Here is a 12,676-nt window from a genome sequence, read left to right as displayed (position 1 = left end):
AGCAAAAGGAGCCTTCTGCATGTCAGTCTTTCCTTAATTTTAGAGTTGTGTATCAGATAACACTCAAAGAGAGCTTCATTAACGGAAAAAATCCAAAACAGATTCATTCATTAACAGATAAAATCTGTCACTACCTCACCTACTTTTTTTTATGAGAGTAGGTATGAATTAATTCCATCCAAAAATAATACTGAAATAAAGCTGAAACACTCGGGAGCTAGCAAGATATTTTTTCTGCATTTTGGTAACTGCCAGAGATAAAATTTGAAACCAAATCTTTGGATGTAAAAGTCCAGTTGAATTAGCCCTAAATTACTGTGTCCCATACTTGAAAAGATTTTGAAGTAAATAGTCACTAGCAGAATATTTGCTTTGATTTCAGCACACAATCAAAACTTATTTTTCTGGGTGTTCTTATAGTTGAATATTAGAAACCTTTCTGCAGCAGCATTCTGGATATCTTAATATTTAGACACATTCAAAATACTCTTCTTGCCTTTAGTTATATCTGATTTGAAATATGTGCATTATTCCCTTTGATTATGGCTCTTCTGCTTTTCAAATAGGTTATTTTTCCTGGGAGAATATCTGATTCCTTCCATAGATTTCCAGTCTTCTCATCTCCTTTTTTCATCTTTCTGTGCCTTCTTTTGAGAACTTCATTATATTATTCCTTCTTTAATTTCTTGGAGGTTCCCAGCTTTTGCAGGGTAGAGTAAATCTTACTTATATTTTATATGAGAGTAATCCCTTGAGCATATGTAATTCATCTCCTTTTCCGTGGTGAAAGTACACCAGCAATTGTTGAGTGACAAAAAACTGCTCAAAAGTGTCTTTTCACTTTGACCATATTTAATTAAAGCCAAACAATATGCAGGTATTTGTAATTTTAATGGAGACTTTGTACTCATCTTTTTTTCCTTCTCTTTCTGAGTCCTAGGAGGATACTTCATTTTTTTTTCCTCTCTTTTTTTGGGATCTAGTTCTTTTTCTGTGACTCCTGGTTTGGCTGAAATCCCATATTTGTATTTCTTAGTCCCTCTATTAGCCTTATTTTTGCAACAAAGCTTTTCCTTTTATTTTTGCAATGGAGCTTTTCCTGCCCTCCCAGCCTTAATTTTTTATTACTTTTTTTTTTGACAATGCAGTTTTAATACCCAACTTTTTGTGAAGGCTGCCTCAGTACTTAGGGAAATGATGCTTTTACCTTTGTTTACCCATGTGCAGAAGTAACACAATAGTTAATGTTGAATTGAAGAGGACAATTCTCACAGTGGTATATATGAAAACTTTCTGGGCAAGTGCTTTAATTGCTAATTGTCTTGAAATAGTCAGATGCTACAAATCTCTGGAGTGTAAAGTATCTTCTGGCAGAGGTTCTTATAACTGTGACCAGATAGGGTAACATATGTTCTTTATTAGCATTCATATGAAACATCTCCCAAGTATTGTGTAACTAACTTATTCAATTTAAGAGCTGCAACATTGGCTGCAGGAGTTCTTAGTTGCAGTATCAGTATCAGCCTCTGCTGGTTCTTGGCAAGTTACTTTCTTACAAAGAGAGATGAACATATTATTTCCTTGTTTTGAAAATGTGGTACTGGAATATTTACTCAGCTACCAATTCCAGCAAGGATCACTCACTAGAAAACCACAAACTGTACTGCTGCCAAGCTTCTACAGAATCATTGAGGTGTTGATAGCTGAAGGTACTAATACAGAATGACACAGAATGGCTAAAGTTGGAAGGGACTCTGAAGGTTGTCTGATCCAACCCCTATGTTAAGGCATGGCCACCCAGAGCAGTTTTCCTGGGATCGTATTCTGGCTTTTGGATATCTCGAAGAAATGAAGCCCCACAGCTGTTTTTGGCAACCTGTGCCAGTGCTTGGTCACAGTCACAGTGAAAAAGTGTTCCCTGATGTTCATACGGAACCTTCTGTGTTTCAGTTTGTACCATTGCCTCTGGGCTTGGCACTGCAAATCACTGGAAAAAACCTGGCTCTGTCCTCTTTGTTCTGTCCTTTCAGATATTTATATATGTTGATGAGATGCCTCGAGCCTTCTCTTTGCCAACCTGGACAGTCCCAGCCCTCTCAACTTTTCCTCATAGGAGACATGCTCCAGTCCCTTCACCACCTCTGTGGCCTTTTTCTGGACCCTCCCCAGTAGGTCCATGTCTCTTATACTGGGAGCCCAGGACTGGACACAGTGCTGAGCAGAGGGGCAGGATCCCCTCCCTCTCCTCATGTAGCCCAGGATACCATTTTCTTTCTTTGCAGCAAGGGCACACTGCTGACTCATGTCCAACCTGATGTCCACCAGGATCTCCATGGCTTTCTCTGTTAAGCTGCTTTCCATTTGGGCAGCTCCCAGCATGTCCTGGTGCATGGGGTTGTTCCTCCCCAAATGAAGAACTTTGCACTTCACCCCTGTTGAACTGCACAAGGTTCCCATCAGCCCGTTTCTCCAGCCTGTTCAGATCCATCTGGATGCATCATGACCCTCTGGTATATCAACCACTCCTCCTACTTTTGTTTCTTCAGCAAACTTGCTGAAGTCCGCTCTGCCCCATCACCCAGATCATTCATTAAGATGTTGAACGGAACTGGACCCGGTATTGCTCCCTGGGATGTACCACTGGACTCCAACTAGATTTTATGCCCCTTGTCACCATCCTCTTAGCTTCTAGGCTGTTCAGCCAGTTTTTGATCCACCTCACTGTTTGCTCATCCAGCCCATAGTTTGTTAATTTATTTTAATGGGTTTTTTTTATTTTTATTTTTGTTTAAGTTCTGTTTCTAAATTTTGTTGATGAAAATTTTCTGAAGCTTCATGAGAGCAAGTCTTGGCTTGCTGGTGCTGAGACAGCCAACCTGAATGCCCTCTTGTCCTCAAGAAATTCAAGAGTTAGAATTGATTCCTTGCACAGATTATGATGGTCTGGCCTCTACTGGCTCATAACGGCTCATTATTCCAAGACCTCAATTTGTGTCCTTGTAGCTTTCAAGAATCAGTTCAGTTCTCTGTTCTACTTTATTTGTTGTCTCATTACATGCCTCAAGATTTTATATTTCCTTATCTCCAGTTTGTCTTTCTAGTTATCTGATCTTCAGTTGTCTGGAGATCAGTGATACATTAATTTAGGAACCTTAACACAGTGAGAAAAGACTCTTCCATCATGCGTTGCCTCACACAGACTGAAACTAAATAGTTTGAGATCTTAATGATGACAAATAACTTTAATTTTACTTTGTAGTGATAGATTTGAAGAAAAAGAGATAATGGGACCACTTAAGTTGTTTAATCCAGTTTCCCTCAATTCTTGGCAAGCACAGACAGCCTCAATAGGTTACAATCAATGTAGAAATTTTTTAGTGCTTAAGGTGAAGATTTTCAAGACAACAACATCTATAGGAAATCAGCAGAGAATGATCAGTATTGTCAGTGACTTGATACCATATAACAGCAATGAATCCTAAGTGAAAATGGAAACACAGTGCTGGGACATACCCCACAGAGAGGATGCAAAACATTTCCAGATATTCATGCAGACTTGTTCTGGGGTAGATTAATTCCTTATTCTAGGTAAAGCTTAAGGCAGTGTGGGAGAACAGAGCCCACTAATGGCACTAGAACACTGCCTTAAACCAAATCCACTATTTCTGAGAAAAATTACTTCACCTCTGCATAATCCAGTTGTCTGTCCAAAGTATCTGGCAGAAACATTGAAGTTCAAAAACCACAATACTTATATTTTTCAATTTGTGTGAAAGAAAAATGTGTGTACTTAGAACTGAAATTAGTTTATTAATTTATGGAAGTATCTATATCATACTCTTTTAATGTTTAGCTTCCATTAATTAAATTAATAGAAACAAAAGCCCCACCATGTTGAAGTGGACTTTTTAGAGTGTTGGTTCTGATTTGTACTTCAAACTTAGTAAATTTGGTATTGATTTTGTGTTTTAAAGGCTGCTGACTTGGCGACCCGTTGCAGGGGAGTTTGGCTCTGGCTCTCCCTCTGATGCAAAAGAAAAACTGGTAAGCTGCTGAAATAAATACTTTAAGATTGCAAGAGCTGGGTATCATTGTGTTGTGATGAAGAATAAGTTCAAAATATACATTTTTCAATTATGATTTACTTGAAAACTTTTTTTCCAGCTAGAGTTCTATTTAGTGCTTTAAAATAACAAGAAATTAATTGATAAAGAATTACATATTTGTTTGCAGTAGACATAGCTTCCAGAAGTTGGCTTTAGGTAGCTACTTGTGTTTGTTTTAGGTCATGTTCTGTGTCTCATAGTTTCTCTAATACTGTATTTAGACTTTGAGTTGTTTCCTGTTTTGGGTCATGTTTTTTCTTTCATTTTGATACATTGGCAAGATGAGAAAATGGTAAAGGGGGATAGAATGACAGATTGACTTCTTTTTTTTTTTTTCCTTCAGATTTTCTCTGGTAATAAGAACTTAAATGTCAGTGTTTAAAATAGAAAATCTATATAACCATGAGATTGCTTAGCACTGGTTGAATAAACTGAGGTATAATTTGGATTTACCTACGGGTTGACAGCCCTGTAGCTACTTTACTACTGATGAGAATTAGTTTGTCTTTTGAAACTCCCACAAGATTGCTGCATAAAGTTCTTCATAGATTAATGAAGCATTTGATAACAGTTGTTCAAGGATAATGGTCCCAAATGAGCTCTACCAAGAAAGTCCGACTCCCTCCATTTGTCTTTATGGAGTGTTACCATAATTTAATTGAAACGGAGTGTAAATGTTTGTGATGGCCAGTTCTCATTGTATAGGTATTGTATATTCATGCTATTTTATGTATGACTCATTTATAGTGGTTTGATATGTAAAATGTTTGATCTAAACATTGGCTACATTTTTGATCCATTTATGTCAATGATAGCATGCATATATGGCAGATATATTAAATGTCTTGGTCTTGAGTAAATTGAAGAATCTTTTCTCTTTGAAATAGCTTTAGCATGAATGTTTTCAAAAATTTTTTTCATCTTCAATGTAAAAAACACTTTGCAACTTCAAAATTAACAGAACTTATAGAATAAATAGTATTAAAGGATAAATACTTTGGATCTTTTTGGTAGGATAGATTTTTTGCAGGCTTTAGATAATTTCATCTCATTTTTCTTTAGGTAGTTCAAATATGATGGAGTGTTTTGCTATGTATAGATGTGATACTTATTAAAATATATATTTATACTTAGTAGTGATGAAATCCTTGGTTTATACTGGTATGAGAAGTCGATACATTCTTTATAGGAACTATATGTGTAGATTTAAGTCTTGCTAACAGCACAATCAAGGGTATTAATGTATAGTCTTCAGTGGCACTTATGGAACAAGTGCCAATAGAAATGCTGGGTTATTGAGTGGGACATTATTTTATATATAGATATATAGATATAGATATATATCACAGTTGGAAGGGACCAACAATGGTCATCAAGTCCAACTCCTGTCCCTGCACAGGACCATCCCCAAGAGTCATACCACATGCCTGAGAGTATCATCTAAATGCTTCTTGAACTCTTGTCAGGCTTGGTGCTGTGACCACTCCACTGGGCAGCCTGTTCCAGTGCCCAACCACCCTCTGGGTGAAGAACCTTTTTTTAATATTCAACCTAAGCCTCCTCTGACACAACATCAGGCCATTCCCTTGAGTCCTGTCACTGGTCACCATATATGTCTGTGTATAGATATGTGCTTTGCGGTTAATGATAGCATATTTTGTTATTAATTACATTTCCCTCTTTCAATGAATGCTTTCTGAAATGAAAACAATAGGTATTAATTTTAATACTTTACGTTCAACTTGTCAAGAACGAAGATATTTATTAAAAAATAAAACAAAACTTCAACAGTTTCTCTTCTAAAGTCACTGAGTTCTAGTTCACAGGGTAAGACAGTAACAGGGAGAATTAGAACACATTGCAGAAGTCTGCTGAAGCAGCTCTCTGGCAAAAGAATTTTAAATTAGAGTATTTTTGTGATTCTATGATTCTAAATGTATTCTCTTCCATCATTTCACTGTGGTAAATTCCTGTATCATCCACAGACGTGTTAGGAGCTTATGGTTCAGAACAGTCAAGGGAGTAAAGACAAGTAAAGATGAAAGTCTCATGATACTTCATGTTGCTTGGACTTGTCATTTAAGAGCTGTGCGTTCACATTTTTCACCAGTTATAAAGGAAAACAGTTTCTCACAGAAGGTCTTGAGGGGTTTTTTCACTGTAGAACAGGCTCCTCAGAGCCTGCGCGGTGGATTTTTTAGGTGAGACACAGTGTGCGCGGAACTGAGCCCACCCTTTAATCCTAAGGTTCATCTACCAGGGCCAAGTGAGCTTGGACAGTGGCAGTGAGATCCTCAGGATGTAGGTTTCATTAGAGCGTCCTTCTCTTAGATGGATGGCCTTACAGGGCTAAGCAAGCCCCATGTGCCCGGATTTAGAAATTAGAATTGTCCTTCTCCTAGGATGATTGCCAGAAGGCTAGTGAGCCCATCCTGCCCATGGACATATTATATCTGACCCTACAGTTTTGACCTGTCTGGCATGGGAGACCCTGCCAATGGCATGTACCATCACCAGCATAACTCGCAACCTCATAGGGGCAACCTTGCAGCAAACCTTGTACACGTCACCTGGTAAAAGCCAAACTGTTGGCTGACACACTAAATGGTTGAGTGGAATACAAAGACCTTTCTGCAAAATACATTAACTTTTCTGTGTAATTAAATATTTGTTGCTTGTTAAATTTTCAAGTCTTTCTTATTAGGTCATCTTTTTCATGCATCTTTCATGAATGATAATATCAAATAAAACCAAAGTGAACAAAAGTGCAGTGTTAAAACAGCAAATATCTTAAGCTGTGAAGAGCACAGCACTATTGACAATTGCTTGCCAAAGTTTTTTGTAAGTTAATTTCTTTTTTTTTTTTTTGGCTTTGTTTTCAGGACACAATCTCACAGAAGTCAGTAGATATTCATGATTCCATTCAGCCTAGACCTTCAGATGGACGCCCATATCAGCCCAGCACAGGGGCCACAGTAGGTGAAGAAACAAGTAAAACCAGGCCAACACCAAGTGCGTGCTTTGTAGTGACTTGGCATTTTATCTCTTTTAAGAGTAGTATTTAGCAGATGTTTGATATCTGTAGAAACATGATGAGAAGAAAATCCTTGTTTGCATTTTTGTCATCCTATAGTGTTTCAGAACTCTGTTGGATTCCTGTGGGTCCACACTTTTGACCTGTGTTTTAAAAATCAAGAGTTCAGCTGCTAACTTGCAGGCTTTTTACCAAAAGCAAAATATTAAAAATAGTGTTCTCCTTACAATGCTATGTAAATGAGTAATAATTTTTTTTGTCTTAGGAGCAAAGATTTTTCAGTGCAAAATGCAACAGAAGCTGTAGTTGAAAATACAGCTGTAGAATGTAGCTATAAAATCCTGTCTATGATTTGAAGAGAATATATGAAACCCTTAAGATAACTTGTGCAAAGTTACATGTTAGTGCTTAAATGCTCGTGACTGTGGTGCCAGTTGTTAACATGATCATAAGTTCTGGTTTTAGTGGTTCAAGACTGGTGGCTTCCAGGTTTGTTTTATGAATATACTTGAAGTCAAACTGTTCTTCAACTTACCCTCAAAATAGCTCAAAAAAAAGAAAAAAGTATTGCAGTTCCCCAGTTAACAAGTAGTTTTCTTTTTCTTTCCTTTAAAGAATTTCCAGAACAGAAATTATTTGCTGCTCTTTTGATCAAATGCGTTGTACAGCTGGAACTCATTCAGACGATCGACAACATTGTGTTCTTCCCAGCAACTAGCAAAAAAGAGGATGCAGAGAATCTAGCAGCAGCACAAGTAAGTAGAACAGATAAGTTTCTCTCTTTTTAACAGCTTTTCCTCTGGTGGATAAAGTTTCATAAATTCTTACAGTGTCTGCTAATTTACAGTTTTTAGATGCATTTGAGATCTTCTCCAACTTGCATTAAATTGCTTTTGCTGTGCCAGGGCAGCAGGGTAGGATTGAGTTATCACAAGAGCTTGCTGAACACAGTTATGAATTTTTACTTGAAATCCTTGGGTTTTTTCCTTTTTTTTTTTTTTAATAGAGAGATGCTGTAGACTTTGATGTCCACGTGGATACACAAGATCAAGGGATGTATCGTTTTCTGACATCACAGCAGCTTTTCAAACTTCTGGATTGTCTGTTGGAATCTCACAGATTTGCTAAAGCATTTAATTCAAACAATGAACAGAGAACTGCTCTCTGGAAAGCAGGTGAGTCAGTCATCTTGGGGAAATACTTAGTGACAGGGTGCTACTGTGCTTTTAAAGTCAAAACTACTTAGAAGCTGAATGTAAAAATTGAGTATCAGGCTTTAGCTTTATGACCTTGGGATTCTTAAGGGAAGGAGACCTCATCTGTGCAGGTGCAGATATCTTCCTGGTTTCCTAAAATTTAAGGTTTCACTAAGTTACAGCTGCCAATGTGAGTCGCATGCTTGCAGGTACAAACAGAGGTTTCACATTGGAAACTTATGTACAAATGGGTGCCAAACACAATTGTGGCATATATAAATAGGTTCATTTGTAGCAGTGCTCCACTGTACTTAATGTCATGAGAAATTAATTACCCAGGGTCATTCTTCTAACTGTCTACATGCAGAAAATGCTTAGAAGTGGGGGACTGTTAGGGAGAATGTCAGCTGAACCAAAAATCTAAATGGATGCTTGGAATTTCTCTAGGTTTCAAAGGCAAATCAAAGCCTAACCTGCTGAAGCAGGAGACGAGCAGCCTGGCCTGTGGGTTGCGCATTCTGTTCCGTATGTACATGGACGAAAGCCGTACCAGTGCGTGGGAGGAAGTCCAGCATAGACTATTAAAGTAAGGTCCATGTAGCTGAACCTGTTGATGTTGTTTCTGATGTTGAAGGAGTTTTTTTATTTAAAAGGATACACCTTCTCTGTTTGAGGTAAATTTCCTAGAGCTAATGTGCACGGTGGTGGTCACAGCTAACACTAAGAGTTTTTATGTGCTGTGCCTCCAGCTACTGATGCTGTCTCTGCTTTTTGTTCTCATTACACGTTTTGCTGGAGAGAACAAAGGGTTTGTCACCTTTTTTTGTATCATGTGGGTAGGTGGGGGCTTGTTACAGCTCCTCTTTAAAAAGGAAGGCAACTGTCACCTAAACGCTGGGATTTTTTGTTGTTTCAGTAACCTCAGGTATTTTAGGGAATTGACACTTCTCATCTGCAGAAACAGACGCTGGGGTTGAGCAGCTTTGTGTTGCACATAGAGAGGCTTTTGGCTTTTTGCTTATTCATTACTTTGAATACTAAGATTCACCTGAATGGTTTTTGTTTACAGAGTTTTTCAAGCAAGTGTTGGAATAAGAGAGGGCTCAAAACTATGACAGTAACACTTAAGGCAAAGACTTTAAGGTTCACAGACCAGGAAGCAGAGCTGAAAACTACCTGGTTACATCAGCGTGACATGTTCTTAAAGTCTACATAGCATTTGTCATGTGGATTTTAATACCTCTCAGAGAACACTTGATGCACTTCAAATACATGCACAAACAGCATAATAACATTTTATCAGCTTATTTTTTGCTGAATTACGAGGGCTTTGGGTTTAAGTTGAACAAGATCACTGCCTTCTGTAACTAATCAGGCTTAGAGTAGCTTTCATAAAAAAAATGCTGTTCTACACCAGGGTTCTACTGCCATGAGTTACAAAGCCAGAGCTCCTTCTCTGCAGTAGAGCTTTGAATGAAATATGAGTTACTAATTTTTGTTTGTGTTCTCTCTAGTGTCTGCAGTGAGGCTCTGAGTTATTTCCTGACTCTTACTTCAGAAAGTCATCGGGAAGCCTGGACTAATCTTTTACTCTTATTTTTGACTAAAGTGCTGAAGATAAGTGATGAAAGGGTAAGTAACTGTTTGGAATGGTGCTTCAGATAACATTTACAGGTAAGACGTAGTTCTAGACCAGTTCTTCACACACAGTTATAGACTTGACTTTAAAAGCTCTTGCTGCTCTGTAGACACTCCTTTGTTGAGGGAATGTACATTCAAACTGCATTTGACAGATACTGACAGTAATAATTCAGCGTGAAGGTGCAGTGAGTGATAAAATAAAACGTGTCTGAGAGAAGTTGAAAGATGCTGGAATCCTTTAGAACTGTGTGTTAAGTTGCTTTTACCCCTCTCCTGCTGAAGAATAGGATTAGTGATTCAAAGAATTAACCTCTGTTTCTGACTCCAGTGCTACATGTACCTCACCTTGACCTTCTCCAAAGCAATTCTGCAATAAATAAATCCATATTTAGATCTCTCTCTGTTTTTAACAAAACCTGGCTGAAATATTTAAGTGAAAGGGACCAACTACAGTAAAAAACTGGTAATAGAAAAATATTTCCTTTTGGAGAATAAGCATTAGTAAGGAGCTGTATGTAGCTAGTGAGCATCTGTCAGAGTATGTCACAGCTGTCATAGCCTTATTGTAGCACTGCTAACTTCAGTTATAAAGACGTTTCTGTTAGTCACATTGTGGGTTTCTCACTGTGATTTGGAGAAGTATTTAAAATTCATATCTTGCAATGTGCCTTCCGAGGTGTATTGATGTATAATAGAGTAATTTCTTCTGTTTGTTTTCTCTGCAGTTCAAAGCCCATGCATCGTTCTACTATCCTCTGTTGTGTGAAATCATGCAGTTTGACCTTATTCCTGAGCTTCGAGCTGTTTTACGGAGGTTTTTCCTGCGGATTGGTGTGGTTTTCCAAATATCCCAACCACCAGAACAAGAGTCTGGAATAAGCAAGCAGTAGCAGATAGTGACACTGTTTAAAAGTTTATATTCCTCAGCTAAATACAAGGACCAGGTAGCTGAGCCATTCTGTCTGGATATCCATAAAAATGATTTCTTTGTGTGGCAACATGTATCCAAGGGTTAACGGTACAGACGCTTACAACTGTAATTAAGGCTTGCAACACTCCAGTCCCTTTATTTCCTGACGGATTATCTCTATCGGTTTCTCTTCCCTGGCTCGTGCTGAGCACAAAGCCAGTTTTTAGCACAGTCCCCTTGTCAGCATGGGCTGCAGTATCCTTTACTGTCCTAGACAGCAGTATAGCAACAGATGTTTATGGCGGGTGTGAAGGTAAAATGTACCCAAAGAAACATATATATGTAAAGGTTTGAGCTTCTGCGAGAAGTACAACTCAGGAGAGCTGTATTTTGAAGGATAAAATGTTTATAGTGAAAAGAAAATTGAGATTATTGTTCATGGTAAAAGATATTTAGCAACTATGTCTGATATTCTTATTCTAAGATTTTTGCACACTCAGGCTGTCTGAGACATTGGTAATCATCCTTCTGTGAAAATGTACAGAGATGCAGGTCTGTAATATAAACTCTTTAACACTATACAGTTCTTCCGGAATTGTTTTATTTCTGTAATATTGATTTGCTGAAAGCCCATAACTCTTACTCGTTTACCAAATGCACTAGAAGTTTGGGTTTATTTTTTTTGGGGTTGTGAGTTTTCTTCCTCTTTTTTTGTTGTTTTGTTTTGCTTTGTTTCATTGTAGCCCAGAAGTTAGTGTTGCCGACTTTTGTCAAGAACAGCGGTAGAAATATCACGACTGACATAACTACCTGTAATATACTTGTTTTAGGGCTTTTAAATATTAAAACGAGCCATTGAAATGATGATCCTTCAAGGACTGGAACTTGAATCACTGCAAACAAGTCTAGGTTGTGTCTGCTGTCAGATGTTTTTTGTTTGATGTAGATTTCACTCTTATGTACAGAATTTAATGTTGAATATATTCAAGTAACAAATCTGGCATGGTTTGGGGATGGTTAAATTTATTGGAAATGTATTCATACTGTGAATTGTGCTCTGATGGTTAACAGATGAGATTGTCAAGCATTCTGTATTACAATGGATGTAGAAATTTTTTTCAGATGGACAAAATGTATATGGTACAGATATGTAAAGTTTTCTATGTAAAAAAAAATTCTGTACAACTTTCTGTACAATATTTGGTTCTCATCTGGCATATTCTAATCAGGTTATAGGTCAATAAAGTTTTTGAACTCTTTCATCAGTGCAATCAAAACCGGTCTAATCCACAGCTACTTGTTTTAGTTTGCTTTGCCTCTCATGCTTCTGTTTCAAAAGGGCAAACCCCAGCCTCCTGGGGGCAGAAAGGTGGGTGACCTTTGGTTGACTGTGATGTGTCTTCTCACTTTCACAAATACAGTGGGAAAAAGAAGGGTAAATTAAAAAAAAAAAAAAAAAAACAAAGGGCAGGGAGGAGGAGAATAAAAGTGTTTGTGCATGAACTGGTCAAATGAACCCTCTAGTGCTGCCCAGATAGAAACTCAAATACTGGGTATTGCTTTCTGGGGATTAAAATATAAACACCAAACTGACAAGGGAGAAAGGGTGGTTGGGAGGCAAAGGCTGGGAGTTCTGCTGCCTGCTGACTTGGAACACATCAGCCAGCTCAGCTTTGTCAGCATCTCTGATTTGATGAGTAAAAGTGGAAAAGTGTTCTCCAGTGTGCTCCCACAGAACTTCTGAATAGCACAGGAGAGCAATCTGAAGACTGAGGTGTGTGAGGGAGCC

At 37.9% G+C, this 12,676-nt stretch overlaps 1 protein-coding gene across 4 annotated transcripts in view; it reads left to right on the top strand.

Moving 5' to 3' along the window:
• The window catches only part of ARFGEF1 (ADP ribosylation factor guanine nucleotide exchange factor 1), an 89,851-nt gene extending 77,704 nt beyond the window's left edge, over positions 1-12,147 (top strand). For all 4 annotated transcript variants that reach the window (XM_051768287.1, XM_051768278.1, XM_051768267.1 and 1 more), the window contains 7 exons: positions 3,975-4,044; positions 6,989-7,118; positions 7,756-7,895; positions 8,147-8,315; positions 8,784-8,922; positions 9,851-9,968; positions 10,703-12,147. In XM_051768287.1, the coding sequence (XP_051624247.1) occupies positions 3,975-4,044; positions 6,989-7,118; positions 7,756-7,895; positions 8,147-8,315; positions 8,784-8,922; positions 9,851-9,968; positions 10,703-10,867 (931 nt within the window). In that variant the 3' untranslated portion in view covers positions 10,868-12,147. The remainder of the gene's footprint in view (positions 1-3,974; positions 4,045-6,988; positions 7,119-7,755; positions 7,896-8,146; positions 8,316-8,783; positions 8,923-9,850; positions 9,969-10,702) is intronic.
• Positions 12,148-12,676: the final 529 nt, after the last annotated feature.

The sequence above is a fragment of the Manacus candei genome, unplaced genomic scaffold (assembly GCF_025592945.1).
Source record: "Manacus candei isolate 608988 ecotype Guabito, Panama unplaced genomic scaffold, ASM2559294v1 h1tg000008l, whole genome shotgun sequence".
NCBI classification, from domain to species: domain Eukaryota; kingdom Metazoa; phylum Chordata; class Aves; order Passeriformes; family Pipridae; genus Manacus; species Manacus candei.
Note: the sequence above shows the minus strand (reverse complement) of the source record. Positions and strands in the feature narration are given on the sequence as shown.